We start from the raw sequence: 24,420 nt of genomic DNA, 5'->3' as shown, positions 1-24,420 counted from the left end.
CTCAGGCCAAAACCCACGGAGTCATCTTGATGCCTCTTTCTCTCAAGCCCCACGTGCCATACATAAGTCCTGTGGGCTTCTGATGCATCTCACGTCTGGCACACAGCCCTAGCTACCACTCCTTCTGCCAGGACTATTGCAGTAGCCCCAAAGTCTCCTTGCCTCCCTACAGTCTACTCCCCAGGTAGTAGCTGGAGTGATCGTTTAAAAATATTAACCAGATTGCATTACCTTAAAGCCATCTGATGGTTCCTCATTGCTTCTGGAATAAATTTCAAACTCTACCATTATGTCCAAGGCCTTTCATGATTACACCCTGATACTTCTTTGATCTCGTTACCTGATCAGCTTGACCTACTTTTTTTTCATAGCACTTATTATCACCTGATGGTACATTATATATTTTTGGTTTACATTTTCTGTTTCTCCCCGCCTAGAATGTCAACTAAAAGAGGAAGAGCTTTACATGTTATGGTCATTGCTGTATCCCCAGTGCTTAGAATAGCAAGCAGTCAATAAATATTTATTAAAAATGAGATATTTTGGCCTCATACTTTAGGAACTCAGTCTGGATGGCAATGTAACTATTGAGAATTCCACGGCTGCCATGGTGACATGAATTAGAGACCAAAGATATTTGGGAGGGAATATATTTTTAGAAACAATAACATCTTTTTATACTTTGGGACTTTAAAGTATATTAAACCTTTTCACATACATAATCTCATTTGACCCTCTAACTCTGTGATGTCAGCATGGCAGGAATTATTACCCCATTTTGAAAACATAGAAACACTCTGAGAGAGGATGAGATTTCCCCAAGATCACCCAGTGCTTATGACACCCAGGGGAATGAGTATATTTTGGAGCTTCCACGGTAGGAGAAAGTGTAAAGTCGTGGCTTAGGGATACACACTTTGGGACCAGTCAGATCTGGGACTGAATTCTCACCCTTCCACTTACCAGCTGGACATTTAGTTTCTCCATCTGTAAAGAGGAGCTATAAGATCAACTGGAAGAACTTACGTACAGCTCCCAGTGCTGTAAGTGCCTGGCACAGGGAAGATGGAGGGTTCATTTGCATGGGTGTGTCTGTGTTTTATTAGACACTAAGATGTTTTGAAGAAACTAGTTCAGACTGGTCTCCAGATAGTCATTTGGGATTCCTGATGGAATCACTAAATCCAGAAGGAAATTCCTCATGGCAGATTCCTATCTGTTCCATTTTAAGACAAAGGGAATGGTGTGGAGTCTTCTTTCCAGGTTGTGAGCTAAAAATCTCCCAGGCCATTCTGCACCCTTTGAACTTGAACACCTCAAGATGCTACCCGAGACGCCTAATTACTTTGGGATCAAAAAACCATTTCAAACAACCATCTACCCATCAAGTCTAGTATATTCAAGGCCTTGGATTCAACTCCTTGGGTTTAGATGCTGAGAAGCCACCTGTTCTCTTGAACTCAAATCCCAGAACCCTTGTGCATCAGCAACATTTGGGAGTTATAAAAAAACGTCAATGCTCAGGCTCCCCCCGAGAGACTCAGATTCACTTACTCTGGGACAGAGATGCTCCATCTTTAGCGTGCACCTGAATCACCAGGAGGGCTTGCTAAGACACGGATTTCTGGTGCCCTCCCCTTCAGGTCTGGTTCAGTAGTTCCAGGTGGGGCCCAAGATTGTGCATGTTAGGTACATGTCATTTTAGGTGAACTTGCATTTCAAGCATCGCTGCTGGCCTCAGGACCACACTTTGAGAACATGTGAATAGGGTAGCAGTATGAGTGCCCTAAGAGCCTAATGAAATTAATCTACCATCTCAGAATGATGATCAGTTATATTAGTAAGTTCCTGAATGATGCACTTTCCTTCTGTAACAGACATTAAAGCACTACCCACTTCATTCCTGGGGCTATCTGTTATTCTTCACTCAATCTCTCGATAGTTTTATCCATGCCAAGATACAGGGCCATCCCCAGATAATGGCTTACATTCCCTCTATCATTTGTTCTTTAGGAACGCAGCACCCCGACGGGCCCACCTGGGCTTCTGCAGTCCCTTCCCATTTACATCTGAAGAATATTCCATGTGGTTACGATGGTGTAAAATGAAGCCCTTATTGTGAAGACCTCTGCCCAGGAAGATTTGGGCTTAGCCAAGCAGCCAGTGGTTAAAGCTGAGGGGTGCTGACGACCCAAGACTATATTCATCAGTCCGAAGCAAGGATGATGAGGAAGCAGCGCTTTTAGTGGAAGGCTGGAGCTGAGAATTCTACAGAGCAATTTCAGGAACACCCGGGCTCTGAAGGTTATTTCCCCAGAGCTCTCTGGAGCTTTGGGTCAGAGGAGGCAGGGGAAGTCAGTGGCTGCCAGGAGGCCCCTGCCCACCTCTAGACCAGATTGCTGCTCAACCTCACCGACTGGAATGTGAAAAGCTCTTCCCTGGTGCTGCCCAGATTTGCTCATGACCAGGATGCTGTGGAGCAGAGGTCTCCTATTGCACACGAGACTCGGGACTTAGGATCAGGACTCTCAGCTTCTTCCAAGTCATTGCAGACAGAGGCTTAACATTTCCTCTGGACCACACACTCTGTTAAATGAAGGCTTGCAGCTGAAGCCCTTGCGTGTGGGTAATGATGAGGGGAAGATGCAGCTGGGACAACTAATTAGGTAATACCATGTTCGGAAGGAAAGAGGACCGTTTTAGAGACATGCAGGACACACAGAATGCACTTGACCCTCAGAATGTGCCAAGACAAAAATAGCCACCCTTTCATCACTAAGTCGCAAAAATCACTTTACAAATAAATACCCAAAGCTTACTCTGCCCACCTCATCTCCTATTCACTGCTGAGATTTAATCAATAGAGACTAATTATGTTTACTCTTAAACAAGTACTGCCTTTATCTATGACCCTGAAAAAGAACAGAACGTTCTCTTAGGTAGCAAGAAGAAAGAATAGCAGAAGCTTACAGGACCACTTTTTACCACTTGGCTCTTGTCTCTTCCGGCTTACCTGGTGCTGCCTCTCACAACTGTATTCAATCAGCCCTCGAAGCCAGGAGATGCTCTGTTCACCTCGTCTTCTCCATAAGAGGGACTCTACACTCTCACCTTCCCTCTTCAGATAAACACTCAGCAGGCCGGTCCCTGCTCCATACATGTGGTAGAAAAAGGTCAAGCACTGTTTTCCGGTGACTCCTCTCAGAGGCCAGGACAAGAGCTGTGCTTTTTGTCCATACACCATGTGGGAGGCCTCGGTGTACATGTAGTAGCCTGGAAGGCAACGCAAAATCAGGTATTGTCAAACATGGGCACACACGCACGCGCACGCGCAAGGAATATTCCCTTCTTTCTCTTCTGAGTAGTGTTCCTGGAAACAAATTAAATGAATGACTTCACCACCATCCTGAGGAAGGATTTTGTAATTTTGGAGAATATAATCCAAGAGGAATAGACATGCTACACAATCTAGACCATCAAAATAATTCTTTTCTCTTAATAATTTAAAATTCATTTTAAAATATAGGATGTAATTAATGTTATTATTATAATACTAGCATTATGCCACTGATGTGGTGATTAACATGTGGGACTTTACCCTACTAGTTCATGGACAATGTTCTGGAGCTTCTAGACATGGGTTTTGGGGAGAGAGCAAGGATTTTGTAGTCAGGTAGGTAGGTCTGGGTTCAAGTCTTGACTCTAATATTTGATCCTGGTCTAAGGAATTATCCTCTCTCAACCTATATTCATCATTTTGAAATAAGGATTAATACTATCTGTTTATACACATATAAATATATGTTAATTATATTACATTTACATTTACTTTTCCTGTCTTATTTTTAATTTGTTTTTAATTTGCTGGTTTCAGGCAGATTTGTCTGCACATAAACAAAACAGTGGTGTGGTGGAACCAGCTTCCATTGGCTCCCAAGAGTCAATTGGGTGACTTGCGTTGGTAGGTCCAAATGACTTCATGTTGGTAGTTTGAAAGGGACCATGATGGATGTATTTGCCCCATAGAAAGCAGACATAGCTACAAATCAGCCACGGCCCCCCACCCCCCAGTATAACTGGTTAGTGTTAAATAATTACCATCCAGCCACTGAAATAAGGCATAAGGCAATATATGAACAGTAATTTCTAGATTAACGTCCCAGTGATATAATTCTGTAGACCTGAGGCTTATTTTAAAAGAGGTCCTGGGGGGCACCTGGGTGGCTCAGTCATTAAGCGTCTGCCTTTGGCTCAGGTCATGATCCCAGGGTCCTGGGATGGAGCCCCACGTCAGGCTCCTGGCTCCGTGGGAAGCTTGCTTCTCCCTCTCCCACTCCCCCTGCTTGTGTTCCCTCTTCCGCTGTGTCTCTCTCTGTCAAATAAATAAATAAAATCTTAAAAAAAAAAAAAAGATGAAATGCTCAGGTAGGGAAGAAAAGCAGCCTCCTCTAAAAGATGCTGTCCCCGGGGAAATGGAAAGTAGAGAGCATCGGGGCTCTGAGATGGACATCTTTGCAGCATGGAAAGGAAGCAATGGATCCATCATGAGTGAGAGATGACCTAAGAAGCACCTTCCCTCTAGTGATGGCAGCATGCATCCTACTGGTAACAGTATGAATCCCAGACAGAATTAGTCTGAGATCCTGGAAGAGAGGAAAACCCCTAATAACCCCCAGGATTAAATGAAATTCTTTCCTTTTTGAGTACAATGCACTAACCATTTAGTCTCCAATGGGTGATGCATTTCTCTGGAAATGCTTTCAGCTCATGCACCTCTGGGTCTCAGGTATTAGGCTGAAATCATTACCTCAGGTTTCCGGTTCCCGAGATCTTTGTGTTTCGGACCATAAAGTATGAAAGGAAATCTCCCAGGCTTTTGAGCTGTGTAATTATTCCACTTTGGGAAGACGGAGGTAACATCCAAGGGGATGTGAGTACAATGCTTGTGCCTTTCTGGGGCACTGACACCAGTGTATTTTTCTGGAGTAACGTGAGCCTCTCCAAAAATCCTTGATATCTTTTCTATGTCAAGCACATATGCATATTCCATAAGGTAATACCAATTTAGACCAATCTAGATCAATGTCTATACATATAAACAATTTTAACATATTTGTCAACGGATCAGAATTTGTCTCTCTGATGCACAGACCAATTATTCCTCTTGATTCCAAATATGTTTTTCCTTTTGACTTGCATGTGACATTTCCTTTTCCCAGAAAAGATCAGAGCTTCACAGAGAGCCAGTCTGTCTCACATGTGTTTGGAAAGAGGAGAAAAGCCCCATGTGTTGACAAGCTCTGCCACATTATAACTCCAAATGTTGTCTGTCTCCGCAAACAAAAGCCCTGGATGGGAGCCAGGAAGCCCCAGCGTTGAAACCTCAGACCAGCTCACGTGTTCATGCACATGAAGGATTTCAATCTGTGGAAGGGATTATTAACCGAAGTCACTTTCTCTCTGTGGGTCATTGTTTAACATTCAAGACAGGGTTCTAATGGGTCTACAGGGAGATTGGGGTCCCATCTGTTCTTTGTGCAGCAACTGTGATGTGTTGAGACACACACCATATTCATAATTTGGAACAGTGAAGCAGCTGTTCCTTCAGTCTTGGTGCCTGCCCCCTCTCAGCAGGGCCGGGAAGGAGCTTGAGAGGCCTGTATGAACCATGTGAACTGAACGGCTAAGCTGCATTCATTAAGCTGAAGAGGAGTTTGAATAATCAGGGGAAAAAAAGAAAGACATCAGGACTTTGGGCAGAACCACAGCTAAATGTGTCTGTCTAAAATTGCTTTTTACTATACCTTCTAAATGATTCTTAAAGCTTGTCATAAATGAGTTATTGTTTAAGGGGGATGGAGTTTCAGTTTGGGGAAATGGAAAGACTTCTGGAGATGGATAGTGGTGATGGTCGCGCAACAGTGTGAATGCACTTTACTACCACTGAAACACACACTTGCAAATTATTAAGATGGTAAATGTTGTGTTATGTATATATCATCAATTTTTAACAGCAGCTTGCCATAAAGCCTTCTCTGTGTAAGCAGGATCTGACAATATCAGAAACTAGTATGATAAGATAAATCACAGAAGGATTGAAGGACACTGGAGATTGTGATAATCTGGAGCTAATTTCTCAGATGGTTACAGACTAGCTGGGTAGCCTTCTTGCTTGTCTGGATATCAACTACTGTAATTCTTAAAAGACAAGGACCAGGGGCAGCTGGGTGGCTCAGTCGGTGGCTCAGTTGGTTAAGCAGCTGCCTTCGGCTCAGGTCATGATTCCAGGGTCCTGGGATTGAGTCCCCCATCAGGCTCCCTGCTCAGTGGGGAGTCCGCTTCTCCCTCTCCCTCTGCCCCTCCCCCTGCTGGTGCACTCTCTCCCTCTCTCCTTCTCTAATAAATAAAATCTTTAAAAAAAAAAAAAGACAAGGACCGGAATTCAACTGCTAATAAATTTCAGCTGTATAACACATTACATATACAATTGTGGTTTTCTTTTGTCAGACAGCATAATTTTATAAATACATGTCATTATTTGGTATTTTAATGCATCCTTGATATTTCTATCACACAAGAGGGAGTGTTCTTAGAAATGAAGACTTCACCCTTAATTATCAGAAATATGGAAGACTTATTGAAACATTAAACAATATCACAAAAGAAACGGATGCTGTCTCTCTCTGGAAATCATTAAGAAAATGATGAATAGCTGCTTTTCTAGAAAGCAGTTGTGGGGAGGTGGGCCTGGAGGACTTTTAATCTATTGGCCAGTAGACTCAGTGAGCTAGGAAATGTTACAATTAAAGGCATTTTCTCACTAAACTGGATAGTTATCTATTGATTTATTTATCCCACTATCTCTGGGCCACAAAATCCCCGTAAACTCCAGGGCAACTAAAACTAATGTTTAGAAGGATTCTGAGAGCATGGCGGCATATAAATGTTAATAAAATTCCAACAACCAATAAAATCCTGCGAACTTTAAAAACCTGTCTTTACTGTCTTGTAAATAAGTAGCATCTGCGTCAGGAAAGACAAATCCTGCAGAGTCGCTCCCTTCTCCATGCGAGTCCAGATTCATCTGTCACAAATGCCTGTATTATTTCATTAATGAAGGAGCCAAATCACAAATTTCATTAATGAAAGAGCCAAAAGCAAGAGTTTTGGGTTTTTTCTTTTGGTCTTTGTTGTTATTTTACTAGCATGACTTGTCCTACTACATGACTGACTTAATCATTGGAAATATTTCCCAAACTTTAGTCATACAAATACCAACTTCATGATTTGATTTTGTCTGTCCACAAACCTGCAGTATTATCCACTTATATTCTTCTATAAATAGATGCCATTTTTATTACGTAAATACATTTATTCAAATAGGAAATTTCTTATTAGCATGAAAACAGGAAAAAAGCTATACATCTGGGAAATAATGGGTTTGATGGACTGGTTAGGTATTTTTCCTATACATGGATATGAGTATCGAATTAAAAAATATTCATCCACATACCACTTAAGTCACCCAGTAGTAGTTTGGAAAACATTGTTTTAAGGTCTACCAAGCATTCTGGTTATGACTAAGTCATTTTACCTGTAGTCATAGGCCACGATATTCTATTTATAAAAGCACAGATGATGATACAGAACAATGATTCTAAGAAAGCATTCCAAAGATGAACATCACATTTTATAAAAGTTTCACTTATTATAAAAAATAACAGGGGTGCCTGGGTGGCTCAGTCAGTTAAGCATCTGACTCTGGCTCAGGGTCCTGGGATCGAGCCCCGCATCGGGCTCCTTGCTCAGGGGGAGACCGCTTGTCTCTCTCCCTCTCCCTCTGCCCCTCCCTGCTGCTGGTGTGTGCACACTCTCTCTCTCTCAAATAAATAAATAAAGTCTTTTAAAAACTGTTCATTGGTCTTTCCACTAGACGACACCAGTAGATTTTGGAAAGATTTATTGCATCTCCAGATAGTGAATCAGGAACTACAGCTCCCTGGAAATTGCTATGTATGATGATGTGTTGAGTCTAATAAACACACAATAAACTGGCATGTCCATATGGACATGTGGCTTTTGTGAGCTTCTCTTTTTATTTAATGGGCCTACATTTACTGCCTGTCTAATGCAGTTGTCTCTAAACAGCTTTGTATGCCTTTCCTCTTCCTATTTTCTTCTTGTGTGTGTTCTTCCAAGTGTAAATTGATAGGCTTGAAGGATGGAAAGTGAAAAGGTAGAATGCAGTCTCCAAGACTAGAACGTTCCATTCGCAGGGCTTCTCTTTATTTAATTTGCCTGAGGTAGACCTGACTCTATGAACAGCCTTATCTCCAGGGCGTTTGTCAAAAGCAACCAGTTAAACAAGTGTTTAACACTGCAACTGCCTGAGGTGATATTAACAATTGAAGCTAACAAAAGACTGACCAAAAATTTTTAAAGAAAAAAACTAGGTCATGGGATGGTCATGGGCGGAGGGCAGGGAGGGGCTTTGCAAAGCTCCAAAATATTCTTGGCAACCTCCATGGCTTCTCAGATTCCCATAGGATCAAGCAACCAGTTGGACACAACAGTGGCCAAGTTAATGATGCATCCTTGTATCAGTTCTCCCTCCTTTCTTGCTTTGCTACCCTCGCTCCACACTCCTGCTCCTTGGGACCACAGCTCCAAAAATACAACCTGTATACAAACCTGTATCCTGGACTTCACTTTCTTGGGAATCCTGCCTGACAGTATCCTATAGACCAGCCCAGTAGAATCATTTACAGGTCCCCGAAGCTGCCACGATACTTAGTGGTTCCATACTTTGCACACGCCACTCCCTTGTTCTGAAATGCTCCCTCGTCCTGCCATTCTTCATGGTGAACTCTCACTCATCCTTCAAGATGCTCCCAAGGAGAGCTAGCTGCTTCTCTCTGTGTGGTTCCATCTCCTCTAGAACTTAACCCTTATTATTTTACTTATTATAATTTGGGGGCAATTATTTGGTGCACAAGGCATAGTAGATGCTCAGAAAATGGGGAATAAATCAGGATCTTCTGGATTTATGACTGCTCCCAGTTCTAAGATGTTTCATCTTATAGACGTGTAGCCTGTGAAACTGGTGGCTCGAACAAATAAATGTATTAAAGGGAACTTTATGGCTTCTGCTTTACTTTTTGAATGGGTGAAACTTGTCATATTGTGATCTGAGAGCCAATATATCTGCCTACATATGGCTCCAGCCATTGGACTCCAGAGAAAGAAGAAGCCACCCTTTCAGGCTTTAGGATACACAATAGGTGTGCAGGTTACAGCACTGGAGTTCAATTTATAACATTGGTTTGCTGACATCAGAAATAGCTCAGAAAAGAATTTACTTTCTGCTAGATGCATTTCTATAGAGGTCTAAAAATACCGTGAGTTTGAGTATATCCTTTCCAAGAGAAGATACCCCTCTTTGGTTGAAAGGTGTTAGGGTGAGATCATGCTGCTATATGAAGAATTGTGCCTTTCACATATAAGCTGTCACAGCTGTTCCAGGTCGTTTGTGGTCTCTTAGTGTCATGTAGGCGGGGAAACTCTGGTAAGACAGTGTGGACAGAATATGGCCATTAGAGACTGACGTTCCTGAGATTCTGTCCCTACTCTACCTGTTACTACTGTGTGGTCCTGGAAAAACACTTAACTTCTCTTAGATTTGGTTTTCTCATGTGAAAAACAGGCATCCACTTACTTTACTTCCACTTACTTTGTGGTAAGGATGTGTTTACAGACTGAATGTCTATGTCCCCCCCCCAAATTCATATGTTGAAACCCTATCCCCCAATGTGATGATATTAGGAGGTGGGGCCCTTGGGAGCTGATTAGGTCATGAGGGGTGAATTCTCTTCAATGGGATTAGTACCCCTTTAAAAGAGAACCCAGAGAGAGCCCTTGCCCCTTCGGCCACATGGGGACACAGCGACAAGATGGCCGTCTATGAACCAGGAAGCAGGCTCTCACCAGACACTGAATCTGTTGGCGCCTTGATCTTGGACTTCCCAGCCTCCAGAACTGAGAGAAAGAAATGTTTGTTGTTTAAGCCATCCAGTCTGTGGTACTTTTGTTATAGCAGCTCAAACTAAGACAAGATGTAAAGTTCCCAGCGTAGTGCCTACACATGGTAAATGTTCCATAAATGATCACTAGCTAACATTATTTCCCTAGTAAAGCAATTGTTAAAGTAATTTTAAGAACAAAACCAAAACACCTTCAATCCAATTCTATATACGTAGGTACCCACAGCCAACTTTGCTACCTCATCCGCATTACTGTACATAGGCATAAAAAGATCTCACCTGTAAGATTCTCTTTAGTTAGAAAATGGAAACATGCTTTGAGAACCTTTTAAAAATTTGCATTGAAACGGGTGAAATAAAGACTGGAAGAAGGCAGACCCTAGAAGCAATGTGCTGAAAAAAATCAGAATTCTCTTGATTGTGCACCAGAGAATTTCATTTAACGTATAAAGCACTTGCTGGGAGTGAATACTGGGCACACTAAGATGTTTTTGCATTATAATCTTTGCAGAACATCCAGCCAGCTGAAACATCCTTCACAGTTTTCAGAGACAAAGCAAACACTATCATATCATTTTCTTTAAACAAGGCCACACCAAGTTAACTAATGCATGGCCCTATAAACTGGGCAAAAGGTAAATAAAGGAGCAAACTTAGGAGTCGTTGAGTGTCTACTGAATGTGCTTCTGCTAGGTTGTCACAGACTTTGCATAGGGAGGGAGGGGGTAGAATGTGGTATACACATTAAACAAACTCATGTTATCTTAGTAGAAAGATGTGAGGGGCAGGACAAAGGCCATTTTGTGTCAGAAGATGCTCCCCCTGCTCCTTCAGTGTTCAGCACGCTGCGCTAACTCTGGGGAGGGATTCTGTTAGGTGTTGAATCGCGCCCTCCTAAAACTCACACACTGAAGCCCTAACGCAGGTACTTCAGAAGGTGGCTGTGTCTGCAGATGGAGCTTTTAAAGAGGTAATGAAGTTGAAATGGGGTTGTTCGGGTGGGTCCTAATCCAATGACGAGAGCTCAGGACACAGACAACACAGACCCATGGCCAACCATGTGAGGACACAGCCGGAAGGAGGGCATCTGCAAGCCCAACAGAGAAGCCTCAGAATGAAACAAACCCTCTCAACTCCTTGAGCTTGGACTTCTAGCCTCCTGAAACGTGAGAAAATAAATTTCTGTTGTTCAATTAAGCTGCCCAGCAGTACTTGTGGTATTTTATTAAGGCAGCATTAGCAAGCTCATACTGAGTCCAAATACCTGCCCCTCAGGTTATTTATAATCCAGTTGGGAAGTTAAAAGTGATATACACATAGATGGATTAGGTAGGTACCACTAGACTGGCAAGAGAGTGACTGCGGGGGAAGCAACAGCCACTGTTACTAGTTAAAAGAGAGCCAAGGGAGGAGAGATCATGGAGACGAGGAAGGGAGGGGCAGAGACATCTTTGTTGAGTCCCTGCTTCCCATAAGCACTGTGAGAGCGACTTCCATACAATGTCATCAGAGTTACTGGCCACTCTCCTCAGTCTCCTTTGCTGGTTCTTCCTCTTCCGACCTCTGAACTTTGGAGTGCTCCAAGGCTTATCCCTTGGTCCACTTTTGGGTCTACAAGGGCTCCCTTGGAGATCTCACCGAGTCATATGGTTTTAAATATCATCCATATGTCAACAACTTCCAGCTCAGCCATCTTTCCTGAACCCCTGACCGTCCACTCGACTCCTCCCCTTGAATAGCCATTAAGAATCTCAAATCTGACATACTTAAAACTGAGCTCCTGATCTTCCCAGCAAACCTCTCCACTCCATCTTTTCTATTTAGTTGTCGACAACTCATATTCCAGTTGCTCAGGTCAAAATCATTGAAATCATCCTTGATTCCTCTCTTTCTCTTTTACCCATAGTTAATCTATCAAGAGATTCTGTTGGCTCCACTTTCAAAATATATCCAGAATTTCACCCCTCTTACCACCTGGTCCAATCCACTGTCACTGGTAAATCCACCCTCACTGTAAATTCACCATCATCCTCGGTCACCTGGATGCCTCGCCTTATCCTAACTGGGCTCTCTGATTTCGCTCTTGCCCATTTCCATTTCTAGTCATTTCTCGACAAAGCAGCCACAGAGATCCTCTTAAAACCAGGCCAGGCCACTTTCTTACTAAGCTCAACATTCTCCAGCATCCTCCCATTTCAGGTAAAGTAAAATCCAACGTCTTTCTAACTAATGAGAAGGCCAGGGCCTGGCCTATGATTATTTCTCTGATCTCATTGCTATTTGTGGGACACACCGGGCATTCTTTCACTTAAGGGGCTTCCCACTGGCTGCTCACTCTACTTGGAACACTTCTTCCCAGATACACACTAGGATAGCTACCCCAACTCTTTCCAGGTTACCTTCTCAAGGAGCTCTGTTGTGACTCTCCTATTTAGATAAGCTAACTCCACTCACATCCTCCTCCCAATGTCCAAACTTTTATATACTTTTATATATAAAAGTATATTACTTTTTAACATACTATACAATTTATAGTTAAGTGTAGTCTTTGTTGTCTGTCCCTACCTACTAGAATAGAAGGCCTACGAGGGCAAATGATTGCTTTGTCTGTTTTGTTCATCTGTGTTTCCCAAGTACCTAAACTGGACTTGGCACAAAGTAGGCACTCAATGAATATTTGTTGAGTGAAGGAATGAGTGAATAATAGAGCATTAATTGAGGATTTATTATATACCAGGTCATATCCTAAGTATGTTTTAGATATCCTCCCATACATAAATGATACATACATAAATGTCACCACAATCTATGAGGTAGGTACTAATTATTTCACATATAGATAAGGATATGAGATTTAGAGAAGTTCAAAGGTGGAACTGAGATTTGAACCTTAGCAGCAGTGTAGTCCCAAACCCCTCAATTTTTAAACTCAACCAGCCTATAAATCAGGTAGATAGGTAAGGAGCTATAATTATTCTCATTTTCGAGATGACACAAATGAAACTGAGAGATTTTACATAACTTTCTCACGGTTTCATACCTAGTGAGTAGGGTATGAGCCTGGTGGCCATCCTTACCCTTTTCAAAGACCCTTTCCCTTTATCCATTCATCTGTTGAAGGGCATCTCGGCTCTTTCCACAGTTTGGCTATTGCGGACATTGCTGCTATAAATATTGGGGTGCATTGGCCCTTCTTTTCACTTCATGTGTCTTTGGGGTAAATACCCAGTAGTGCAATTGCTGGGTCATAGGGTAGGTCTATTTTTAAATTTTTGAGGCACCTCCACACTGTTTTCCAAAGTGGCTGTACCAACTTGCATTCCCACCAACAGTGTAAGAGGGTTCCCCTTTCTCCACAACCTCTCCAACATTTGTTGTTTCTTTCCCTGTCCATTTTTGCCATTCTAACTGGTGTAAGGTGGTATCTCAATGTGGTTTTGATTTGGATTTCCCTGATGGCTAATGATGATGAACATTTTTTCATGTGTCTGTTAGCCATTTGTATGTCTTCTTCAGAGAAGTGTCTTTTCATATCTTCTGCCCACTTTTTGACTTGATTATTTGTTTTTTGGGTGTTGAGTTTGAGAAGTTCTTTATAGATCTTGGATACCAGCCCTTTATCTGTAGTGTCATTTGCAAATATCTTCTCCCATTCTGTGGGTTGCCTCTTTGTTTTGTTGACTGTTTCCTTTGCTGTGCAGAAGCTTTTTATCTTGATGTGGTCCATATATACAATGGAATAGTACTCAGCCATCAGAAAGGATGAATACCCAACTTTTACATCAACATGGATGGGACTGGAGGAGATTATGCTAAGTGAAATAAGTCAAGCAGAGAAAGTCAATTATCATATGGTTTCACTTATTTGTGGAACATAAGGAATAGCATGGAGGACATTAGGAGAAGGAAGGGAAAAATGGGGGGGGGGGAATTGGAGGGAGAGATGAACCATAAGAGACTATGGACTCTGAGAAACAAACAGGGTTTTAGAGGGGAGGTGGGAGGGGGGATTGGGTAGCCCGGTGATGGGTATTAAGGAGGGCACATACTGCATGGAGCACTGGGTGTTATACGAAAACAATGGATCGTGGATCACCACATCAAAAACAAATGATGATTGTATGGTGACTAACATAACACAATAAAATTAAATTAAAAAAAAGGTAAAAGAACAAACAAACAAACAAAAAACAAAGACCCTTTCCCTCCATTGCTTAATATTTTTGCTTTGCCCTCTCTTCCATGTCCAAGACATTCCACGGCCTGTTGCCCTGAAAATTCCCCTGTGGCAATCCACCACAGCATAGCTCTCTTTGAGAGTACCTCTTCTCAGATCTGCTACCACTAGCCTTCTCAGTGTCTCTGAGAAATGGAAGAAAACTATCAACCCTCCTCCCACCCAAGAAAAATGCACATAAATACAACATCGTGACTACAATGGACTCTAACTCAAGCTGATTCGTTCTTGACCTTTCTCTACTCCTCTTCTAATAAAAAGATACCTCCCCACTATCCTGTCTTCTAGGGGTTTTGCTAAATAAATGGCTAGTTATTTATATGTGTCAGGGAGGGCTTATAGATTCATTTATTCATTCTAAAGGCATTTTTGAACGTCTGTAGTATACAAGGTACAAGAGAAAGCCCTATGAGGATTCAAAAACAAGGTTGGCAGTACCTTGCCCTTAAGACATTGTCAATCAGAGCCAATGAGACTCACTTTTTGTGTTTTTGTTTGAGTTATCTCTTTCCACTTGATTTAGTGTTGAAAGCCCTGCAGCTGCTACAGCAGTCTTGCTACCATGAGAGGATAGCCTGTCTAGGGTTGGAGCCAACCAAGAAAAACTGGAGCAGAGAGGTGGACAAGGAGAGAAAACTGGCTCCTGATCACACAGTTTTATCCTCTGCATCAAGTTGTTCCTAAAGCTAGCCCTAAGTGGATTTTTGTCTGCTACAAAGGGCAATGAACTATTCCCAACCAAAACAGTGTTAACATACAGGTTTGGATTATCTTTTTAACCTCCTGGTCTTCTAATGACAGCCTCACATATTCTTACAGCCCCCTCAGAATCTTTACTCAGTGCTGGAAGTGGGTATCTGTTCTACTGGACCAATGATGAATCTCTTCAACATCTTGTCTTATTGAAGCAACACTGTCCCAGAATCAGCCCAGCTAAAGCAGTAGGACAGAAAGGACGGTCAGTGGTAGGACCAACCTGCACATCCTCTTCTTAGCCAGGCAAGAGTGCATTAGTATCTGAGGCCAAACGGACACTCACTGGGAAGGTGGCTGGAACTAAGAGCTCTTGAAGGGACCCAAGCCAAAACTACCAGCTGGAACCCAAGCAAAAAAATCTATGTGGGTTGTACCTTGTTGAGCAAGCGCTAAGGGAAGAGGAGGTGGTCATGGGAGATTAGCCAGAAAGCACATTGTCAGAAATTGTAAGGTGCAGTGGTTCCCCAAAGAGCCAGTATTCAGATATCTGTTATAACAGAGGATATTCAACAGCCAAGAGAGAATCTGAAATAGCACCAAGTATTTTAAAAGTTCTTTTCTTTCAATCTCTCTCCCACTTATCCTGATTAAAGATCAGAAAATGAGGGGCAGAGAAGGAAATAAAACAAAAAAACGGAAAGAACTTTCTTCCCTTTTATCATCCCCAAACTATGAGGCCCAAATGGAGGGAAAGAGAGGTGATTCAATTGAATGAGAGACTGAAGATTTGATTTGGATTGGATTTTGTTACACACATAAATAGATAACTGCCCTAATACCTCAACAGGACTGGGAAGCTATGGGATCTGCCAAGGGACGGGGAAGGGAGGATGCTTTAGGATACGTTTGGAGAGAGCATCCAAAGAAAGAATAAAGCTGTTCCTGATGGCAGCCCACCAAGTTTGGCCAAATCAATAACTCTCTGGAGTTATTCCATAGGCTTATCTTAACGTAGGCCATAGGAAATAGCAGTAGCTAACTCACCCTTGTATGTATATATGTATGTATGTATTTATTTATTTTTAAAGATTTATATATTTATTTTAGAGAGAGAGAGCTCATGAGCGGGGGAAGGCCAGAGGGAGAGAGAGAGAAGCAGACTCCCTGCTGAGTGTGGAGCCCGACCTGGGGCTCCATCCCATGACCCGAGATCATGACCTAAACTGAAATAAGAATCCAATGCTCAACTGACTGAGCCACCCAGGTGCCCCTCACCTTTGTATTTACTGTCATAATGGCTTCTCTGTTAAGACCCTTGAGGAAATATCTCTTTGACCTCACTATCAGGGGTAGTTCCGCTTCTCTGGACCAAACAGTGCATCCATCCAATGGATACGCCAAGCGAAATGAAGAGTGTCTGTGAGAAAGTTCTATTCTGCATGGAGTATTTTACCACTGACATTGTTTACAGGTGCTGCACATGGTGATAATAAATCAACGTTTAGTCTATTATATTGTACTTCATATATTTTCTACAGAAAAGGCACCCCCTTATTTCCTACACCCCTTGGTGGAGTGCTTCACCTCTATCCTAAGGACACGGTGAATCAGGTTTTTCATCTTTGTTTCAGCTGCTAGAAAATTAGAGTCAAACTCGCCTGTTAATGTTTCCTCCCTTGTCCACCAGCACATTTTCCATATGAGGCCTCAGTCCTGGCTCCAGCTTAGATCATGACATTTTTTTTTCCTTCACTGTCCCTCTCTCTTGTATTTTTAAACCCACTTCAAAAAAAAATAAAAATAAAAATAAAAATAAACCCACTTCTAATTACATTATTTCTGTGTGCATATCTTTGTAAGCCCATTTAAATCCTCTTGGCGCAAGATACGGAAGCAGAGTATAAACAGAAAGAAGGATCTTCAGGGCACATATTTAATGATCTATCCCAGGTGTGTAGAATCTCACGTGTCCTTCCTCCTAGACACAGGACGTACATTTGCACATTTTGCACCTTTCAAAATGCAGGAAATGGCCCTGGAATGCTAGATCAGGCTTCCTCAGCAAACAGCACCATGTGGTGTAACTCACCTACCCCAGTAGTGTGATCTCCCTTAGGTCCCGTGTAGGAGGTGGGCGTCTCTCCCCTCCTCCTGTACCAGCTGCTCCGGTCTCTTCTCTCCTGGGTAAATGCACACTCATCTTGTTCGAAAGTACACTCTCCAGGTGCGGGCAGAAGCCTCTCTGCAGGGAAACAGCGGGTGGCGTCATTACTCTTGCCTCCAGCGAGAGCCTCTCTGCCGTAGAGGCGGAGAACAATCAGACATCTAGATTCAAAAGTGTCGGGATTACTTTGAGAAAGAAACTTCCTCTGACCCATGAATTTATTTGCCTGAATGAGCTTATAAAGCTCTGAAAGTTGGAGGCAAATTGCCTTTATGGAAATACGGAAAATAATAAAATTGCCTAATGTAGGAGCTTTCTTCAGAAATCCAGGGTGAGGGAAGGGAATCCTCAGAACAACTCTGTAGTTGCTTCGGGGAGGTGGGTAAGGTGCGAAAGCTAAGTGCTTCTGGAGGCACAGTTTGACCTTGTGGAACCCGTGACTGGCTTCTTCTGTGCTACCTCATGGGATTGTAGTCAATGAGATGATGTACGCAATAAAGTATTTAGAACATGAAATTCTCAATAAATATTAGCTAAATAAATATTTAGCTTGGTGTCTTGCTACCTGGAGCCTTATTTTCCCTTTCCGAAAACAAATATTTATGTCTTCGGATGCCATCTTCAATAACTTTGATGATGATTCTTTTTTTTTAAATTTTATTTATTTATTAGAGAGAGAGAGAGCACGAGCAGGGGAGGGGCAGAGGGAGAGGGAGAAGCAGACTCTCCGCTGAGTGGGGAGCCTGACATGGGGCTCCATCCCAGGACCCGGGGACTATAACCTGAGCCGAAGGCAGCTGCTCAACCAACTGAGCCACCCAGGCGCCCCTGATGATGATTCTTAGAATGGTGCCACCTCCCACTTACTGGAAACTCCTTTGCTTGAACTTGGTTGTACCTTCCCACATCCAGATTCTTAGCAAATTTCTCTAATACACAGTCTGTTTTTCACATCTCTTGCATAATAATGATTTTACTTCATCTCATTTTACAGACAGTACAAGCTAATGAAGGCTCATTCCCTTTTCTATGCCTCAAGTGTAGAGATTCTTATCTTGTGTTTCTTTGTTGTCCTTGCTGTGCCTCACAAATCAAGGGACTAAAAACAAATTATCTTCTCATTAAATAAACAAGGAGATTATCCTCTAGTGACACATTGATTCCTCAGTTTGCCTGTTTGTTAAAGAAATAGATACCCTATGGTTTAGGATGCAGTGGTAATTAGTAGATACAGGGACGAATGATCCAGGTTGAGGTATGCACCATTTTCTCATTAGACATAATGTCCAACACATAGCCACCGTCTTTATTTTGTCACTATCATCAATGCTTGATCCACTGTTCCATTGTCATTTAATTCACTTAGAAAATATTTATTTTATTATCATTTAAAAATTACACGTTTACAGGCTCAGCATTGGGCGTGGAGCCTGCTTAAGATTCTCTCTCTCCCTCCCTCTCCCTCTGCCCCTCCTTGCCTCTCTAAAAAAGAGAAAAAAGAAAAAAAAGAAAAATGACATGTTTAGTATAATATCTGTAAAATAACGGTTTCATCACTATTACTTGAAAATCTGCATTTCTGTAAGACAACATTAAAAATAACAAAAGTGACTATAATAAAAGGTGTTTGTTTTAACACATTGTTTTATGCCAGGTCCTATGCTAGGGAATTTATAGGTGTTATTCCCACTATTCAGGTAGGTATTACTTTTACTACCTCAGCTCTCTTATAGATGAGGATACAAGTCATATGTACAATGTCACACAGTGCATATAAATCATTATTTCTAAATTCCAAAACTTACTACACAGATCTGGAGAGGGGCACTTCTGGCAAGAAAAACAAAAATAATAGGCTAGCCCAGATTAAATGTATTTGGTCTATTCTCAGAGAATCAGGATATGCTGGCCTAGGCCCGGGAGACAAAGAGAGCTTGACCGTCTTACCTGGAGACAAGCAGCTTCCCAATTCTACTGTAATGTCATCCAAGGCTACCAGGCCACAGTCCCAAAAACTTTTGCATAGGCTCATGAAAACCACCTGAAATTCAGAAAAATAAAACCATGAATTTTGTTAACTGCGCATTAGAAATTCTTACAACCTGGGATTTACTCAGCCCAAAGCATGCACAAGCAAACTACAGAGCCCTCTACCTTGTCCACATGAACTATGGGTCACATGGCATGAATAACAGCTAAGCCTTGACACGGGACCCTGAAATCACTTCCATTCTTTTTTTAAGCAGAGTTAAGCTCATAATGATAGGTTGTGTATATTAATGCTGGAATTAGCTCACATTCTTTCGAGAATTGAAGGAGGAAAGCAAGAGGTTAACCGATGACAGAGGAAAACCTGTCAGGTTTTAAATATTTTCCCCAGATAATCCACAAAGTGCATAGAGAGTTGATGGTATTCCAAGCATTTTTACAAACATTTCCAGTACAAACAGTATTGATTTTTTGGAAATGACTTTCTGGCAATGTGCTTCATTCATATTATGAACAAAGTCTCAGTGATTTGCCATCTGGAGACTTATGTTCCATTTCCAAAGAGAAGATATATGTCCCTAGATGGTATCACTAATAAAAGCCCTAAATGCAGTTATTTTATCAGGCCAAACATTCTTACTCTTCTACATGAAAGAAAAACAGAGCCATACCATCAATTATTAAATTCATTGCTCCAGAGAAAGCGGGGTGGGGAGGGAGAGAAGTTTTGCATTTCTTTCTATTAGACCAATTTTAAAGTTTCTTTTTCATATACAGGATGAGCAAAGAGTACTTTTCCAAACATTTATATTAGATTTTCACTGTACTTTGTGTTTCATTATTTTTTAAATATTTTTAATTTATTTATTTGACAGAGAGAAAGAGAGAGAGTGAGCACAAGCAAGGGGAGCAGCAGAGGGAGAAGCTGAGCAAGGAGCTGCATGCAGGGCTCGATCCCAAGACCCTGGGATCATGACCTGAGCCAAAGGCAGATGCTTAATGGACTGAGCCACCCAGGCGCCCCTACTTTATGGTCTATAAAGCTGCTTCGCATGTGTAGCCTAATGTATAATGAGTATGAAGTCACTTAGTCCACATGCAATCCCTCAAATACAAATCTTCAAACAAAGAGAGATATAACAGAAACTAAGTCTCAAATTAGGAATAATGAGACCATTTGATTTTTTTTAGATTCTAATATTATGTTGTGTCTTCAACTTATCTGTGTTATCAGCAGGATCTCTTTGCTCTCTGAGGATCAGAACCATTAGCATACAAAATTTATTTCAAAAGAAATTTTAAAATGATGTGACAGTTTACCACTATGCAAACTCTAAAATGTCTTAAGCCAGTATCTTCAGAATAATTACTAAGGATAAGATGTGTAAAAGTTTACTTGGACTGTAGTCAGATTGCTTTAAATCATAAAAGGGATAGTTTAGAGATGTAACAATATATAACTATAATATATAACTATATAACTATATATATATATATTTACAAGGGACAAGATAAAAGGGGGTGTTTTTGTTTTTGTCTTATCTCTGTTAATTTTCTCATCTTTATAGATTCTAGAGATTATCAGCACGGTTTTCTACTTGCAGGATTTTTTTGCAGGATTTTTGCCTGGGAACTTATTTCCCATTTGTAAACCAAACGTCTATGTCATCAGCCCTGAATGCAGTTATATTTTATCAGCAATGCTTATTGTTATAGGGGAAAGAATAGTAATCTGTCTCCTAATTTATTGAATAAATGGTGCTGCAGAGATAAAAAGTCCTGGCTTTCCTTCCTTTTGGCAACTTTCAAGTCTATTTTTCACCTGAATGGTGAAAAAGTACTTTTTCCAAAATGAATCTGGGGTGCTGAAATGATTTGCCACGTAAACCATTACCTAAGTAAGACTCAATCATTTGGCATGTAGATGGATTCTAAAAAGGAGAAATAGCAAGGTGCTCTCATGTGTTTACTATAGCATTATTTTATGATGACCATAAAACCAAACAAGCAAGCAAATAAGCCAGCAAGCCAACAAATGAAACAACCCCAAATTTCACAGAAATACAGGAAATGAATAAACTATGGTACTGCCAGCTAAGAAACTGGCAAACATTAACTCTGACAGCTTGTGAATATTAGTCAGTAATATGAAATTCTATTTCTCTCATAATGTGAAGCGAAAAAAAAGCTGGTTATAATAGATAAAATTAAAATTAAACAAAATAAGATAAATTATACCGAACTCATCTAAAAGTTTAGAGAAAAAAATCTTGAAAATTTATCAAATTTGGAACAATTATGTTAGACTCATGAAATTATGAGTATTAATCAGAATTTCCCCCTATTTTCCAACCATTCTTTAATTTTGTTATATTTATAATGGAGAAAAAAACAAAGAAAAAGGGATCAGGACATCTGTAATTAAGATGTGGAATGAGCTAGTGTTTCTTAGATTGGCATTGTTTATTATAGTAGCTACGAGGCCATGTGGCTATTTAAATTAAAATTAAGTAAAAATCAAAAATTCATTTCTTCAGGCACACCGGCCACATTTCAAGTGCTCAATAGTTACACGCAGCTAGTGGTCAAGTGAATTGGACCCAGCAGATACATAACATTTCCTCACTGCAGAAATTCCAATGGATAGAACTCCCTGGCTCCTTTTGAGGATTCCGAACAATTTGTGACCTGCTACAGTGGGTTAAGTGAAATGCTCAAGCTGTTCTGGACAAAAGTAGCCCACTACATTGTTCCTATCTTAGAACTCTTTCCGCACTTAGAATACTCGCCAGACCACATGTTGTCCCATCTTATAAAAGATCCACAGTCAGTCAGCTATGAACTAAGATTTAAACTATGGCCTTAAACCTCAAATCTGTTTGGTGCTTGCCTATCAGCATTCCAACACACAAAAGAAACATGACAAGATCAGCTTGTTTGGTGGAACACACAAGATTTTCCACTGTGCTATTAATAATGCTGATAAGGTCAGTTCCTATTCTCGGGCCACCATCTTACATTTTGAGGGCTACTTGAAGTGGAAAGGTTATTTTAGGGTACTTGGGACAGGGCCAGCTAATGACCAGAACTGGTTGAGACAGGGAAAAGGGAAAGCCAAACATCGTGGTCTGCTCTTCAGAACTCTGTCCCTAGGTCTAGTTAAGAATGTGACAAGAAGGGAACTGGTCATAGTCTAAATTCTTGAGGGATTAACCTCTTGCTTATTTGTAGATCTTTTAAAAAAGAGTGTTTATTTCATTTTAGGCAGTATTTCAGCCAGTGGAATACCTCTAGGGACTGGAAAAAAATTCCTAGGCAACCTGAATATATACTTAACGTCCTGCAATGCATCAGAGAGTCCTCCGCAACAAACAATTATCAATAAGAATATTAAAATACCAAAATATCAATAGTGCTGAGATTGGAACACCCTGCTGTAAATAAATGAGCATGTACAATGTCTTTTTTAAGTATGATAAAAAGTTGGGCGCCTGAGTGGCTCAGTTGGTTAAGCGGCTGCCTTCTGCTCCGGTCATGATCCCAGAGTCCTAGGATCGAGTCTGGCACTGGGCTCCCTGCTCAGCAGGGAGTCTACTTCTCCCCCCTGTTCATGCTCTCTCTCTCTCTCACTCTCTCTCTCTCAAATAAAGTCTTTAAAAAGAAAAAAGTATGGTAAAAAGTTAAGTAATATTGTTGATCCTTTCTTGACTATATTCAAAATTTTTGTTTGCAAATCTGTTTATATAGCTCTCCAGTTAGTGCCTATGTGTGTTTCCAAAGTTAGTCTAAGTAGGGTGCCTCAACAATGAATATTCTCTAGCAAAACATAAATTGTAAAGTATCACCAGCACCTAAGAACTGGGACCTTTAATACACTGAAACAATGTGATTTATAAAAATCTCATTTGCCCCTAAGTTTTAGGAGATTTGCATAAAATCAGGAGCACCTGTCTAAGGAATGTATTATTTCATTTTGTCCTTCATCTTTTCCCTCTCAAATAGACTAATACATACTCTCTGAGACATTTCAGGCTGTCAGGAAGCAACCTGCTCTCTACCCACTAGATAACAACATCACTCCCAAGTCGAGACATTCAAAAATATATCGACACATTGCCAAGTGTCCCTTGGGGGAGCAAAATTACCTCTGGCTGAGAACCACTGGGGGGTAGTAGAACACTGCTGTGTGGATGACAAAACCTCCCTTTATTCTCCCCAATCAGAACAGGACAGTTGTTGCTGGTTTAAAAGCAGACTAGATGGAGTTAGTTTTCTCTTCCTCTGAATGTCACCAGGAGGTGGTTCTAACAAGCAATGAAATATCCTCAAGCCCTGGAAACAGAAGGCAAGGAGCCAAAAAACAAGAGAGATGGACGAACACTCAAGCTAAACAATCATCCCCAAGATTATCAAGGCTCTACTGTTCCAATTCCCTGCAAATTGTCAAAGGGCCATAGAATCTTTTCTTTGTTTACATTTTTCTCCCTTTCCAAAAAGGATGATCTACTCCCTCACAACAACGTAATGGGCAGCAGATCGTAAAAAGTAACTGAGCAAACTTTCCTCATAGTATATAATTTTAATTGGCTTCTAAAGTTTTCTGGGGGGAGAGGAGGGGCAGTAAGGGTGGGGAGAGGGGCTGTGTGGGAATCCAGCCACAAGGCTGTGTTAATCAGAGGAGCTAGACTATCCCCAGGCCTGTGAAAGCCCATAAAAGTTCCTGGTTAAAGCACCCAGGAAAGAAAAAGCAGATAGACAAATATGTCGGGAACTTATTTTCCCAAACCAGATCAGGTTAAGTTTTGAAAGGAATTGGGGTTACTGATTTTAACTTTATGAAGTGTCATAATTTAAGGACTACCCACCTTCGCTGAGGGAGGGAGGAAATAAAGCTTTCCCGAGAGATGTGTAATACATCACCACAAACCTCTGTTGTGCAGTTAAAAAGGATTGTTTGAATTAAACAGCTAAATAAACACTGGCTGAATTAACTGGTTTTTCACTGTCTTGTAAAGTAGTCTCCATGGCCTGCTCAATAGACATAGTTGGCCAGATTGTTGGCTTAACCCACCACCTACTTTACTCATTGAATAGCCCCATTTGGGCCTATAATAAGTATGTGAATGATAGTTTCCAGAAATGGCCTTCTATCTTCACACAGAAACATTTCAATCCTATGCCAACAATACCATAAATTACCCATGTTCACAAAACGAACCTAGCTAGGTTCCTGTTACAAGCGGTGGACCTCGACAATTTAGCAGAGGGTCGGATTCTGAGTTAAATTTAACTTT

At 41.2% G+C, this 24,420-nt stretch overlaps 1 protein-coding gene across 3 annotated transcripts in view; it reads right to left on the bottom strand.

Moving 5' to 3' along the window:
- The window catches only part of MAMDC2 (MAM domain containing 2), a 140,408-nt gene that overhangs the window by 4,480 nt on the left and 111,508 nt on the right, over positions 1 to 24,420 (bottom strand). For 2 of the 3 annotated variants that reach the window (XM_036117894.2, XM_036117896.2), the window contains exons 10-12: positions 19,085 to 19,178; positions 17,063 to 17,215; positions 3,014 to 3,273 (exon numbers count right to left, since the gene is read on the bottom strand). In XM_036117894.2, coding sequence (XP_035973787.1) covers positions 3,014 to 3,273; positions 17,063 to 17,215; positions 19,085 to 19,178 — 507 coding nt within the window. Of the gene's footprint in view, positions 1 to 3,013; positions 3,274 to 17,062; positions 17,216 to 19,084; positions 19,179 to 24,420 lie in introns of those variants that run through there. The other variant, XM_078062326.1, reaches the window with a different exon arrangement.

Source organism: Halichoerus grypus, chromosome 14, assembly GCF_964656455.1.
Source record: "Halichoerus grypus chromosome 14, mHalGry1.hap1.1, whole genome shotgun sequence".
Lineage (NCBI taxonomy): Eukaryota > Metazoa > Chordata > Mammalia > Carnivora > Phocidae > Halichoerus > Halichoerus grypus.
This window is presented reverse-complemented; position numbering and strand designations above follow the sequence as displayed.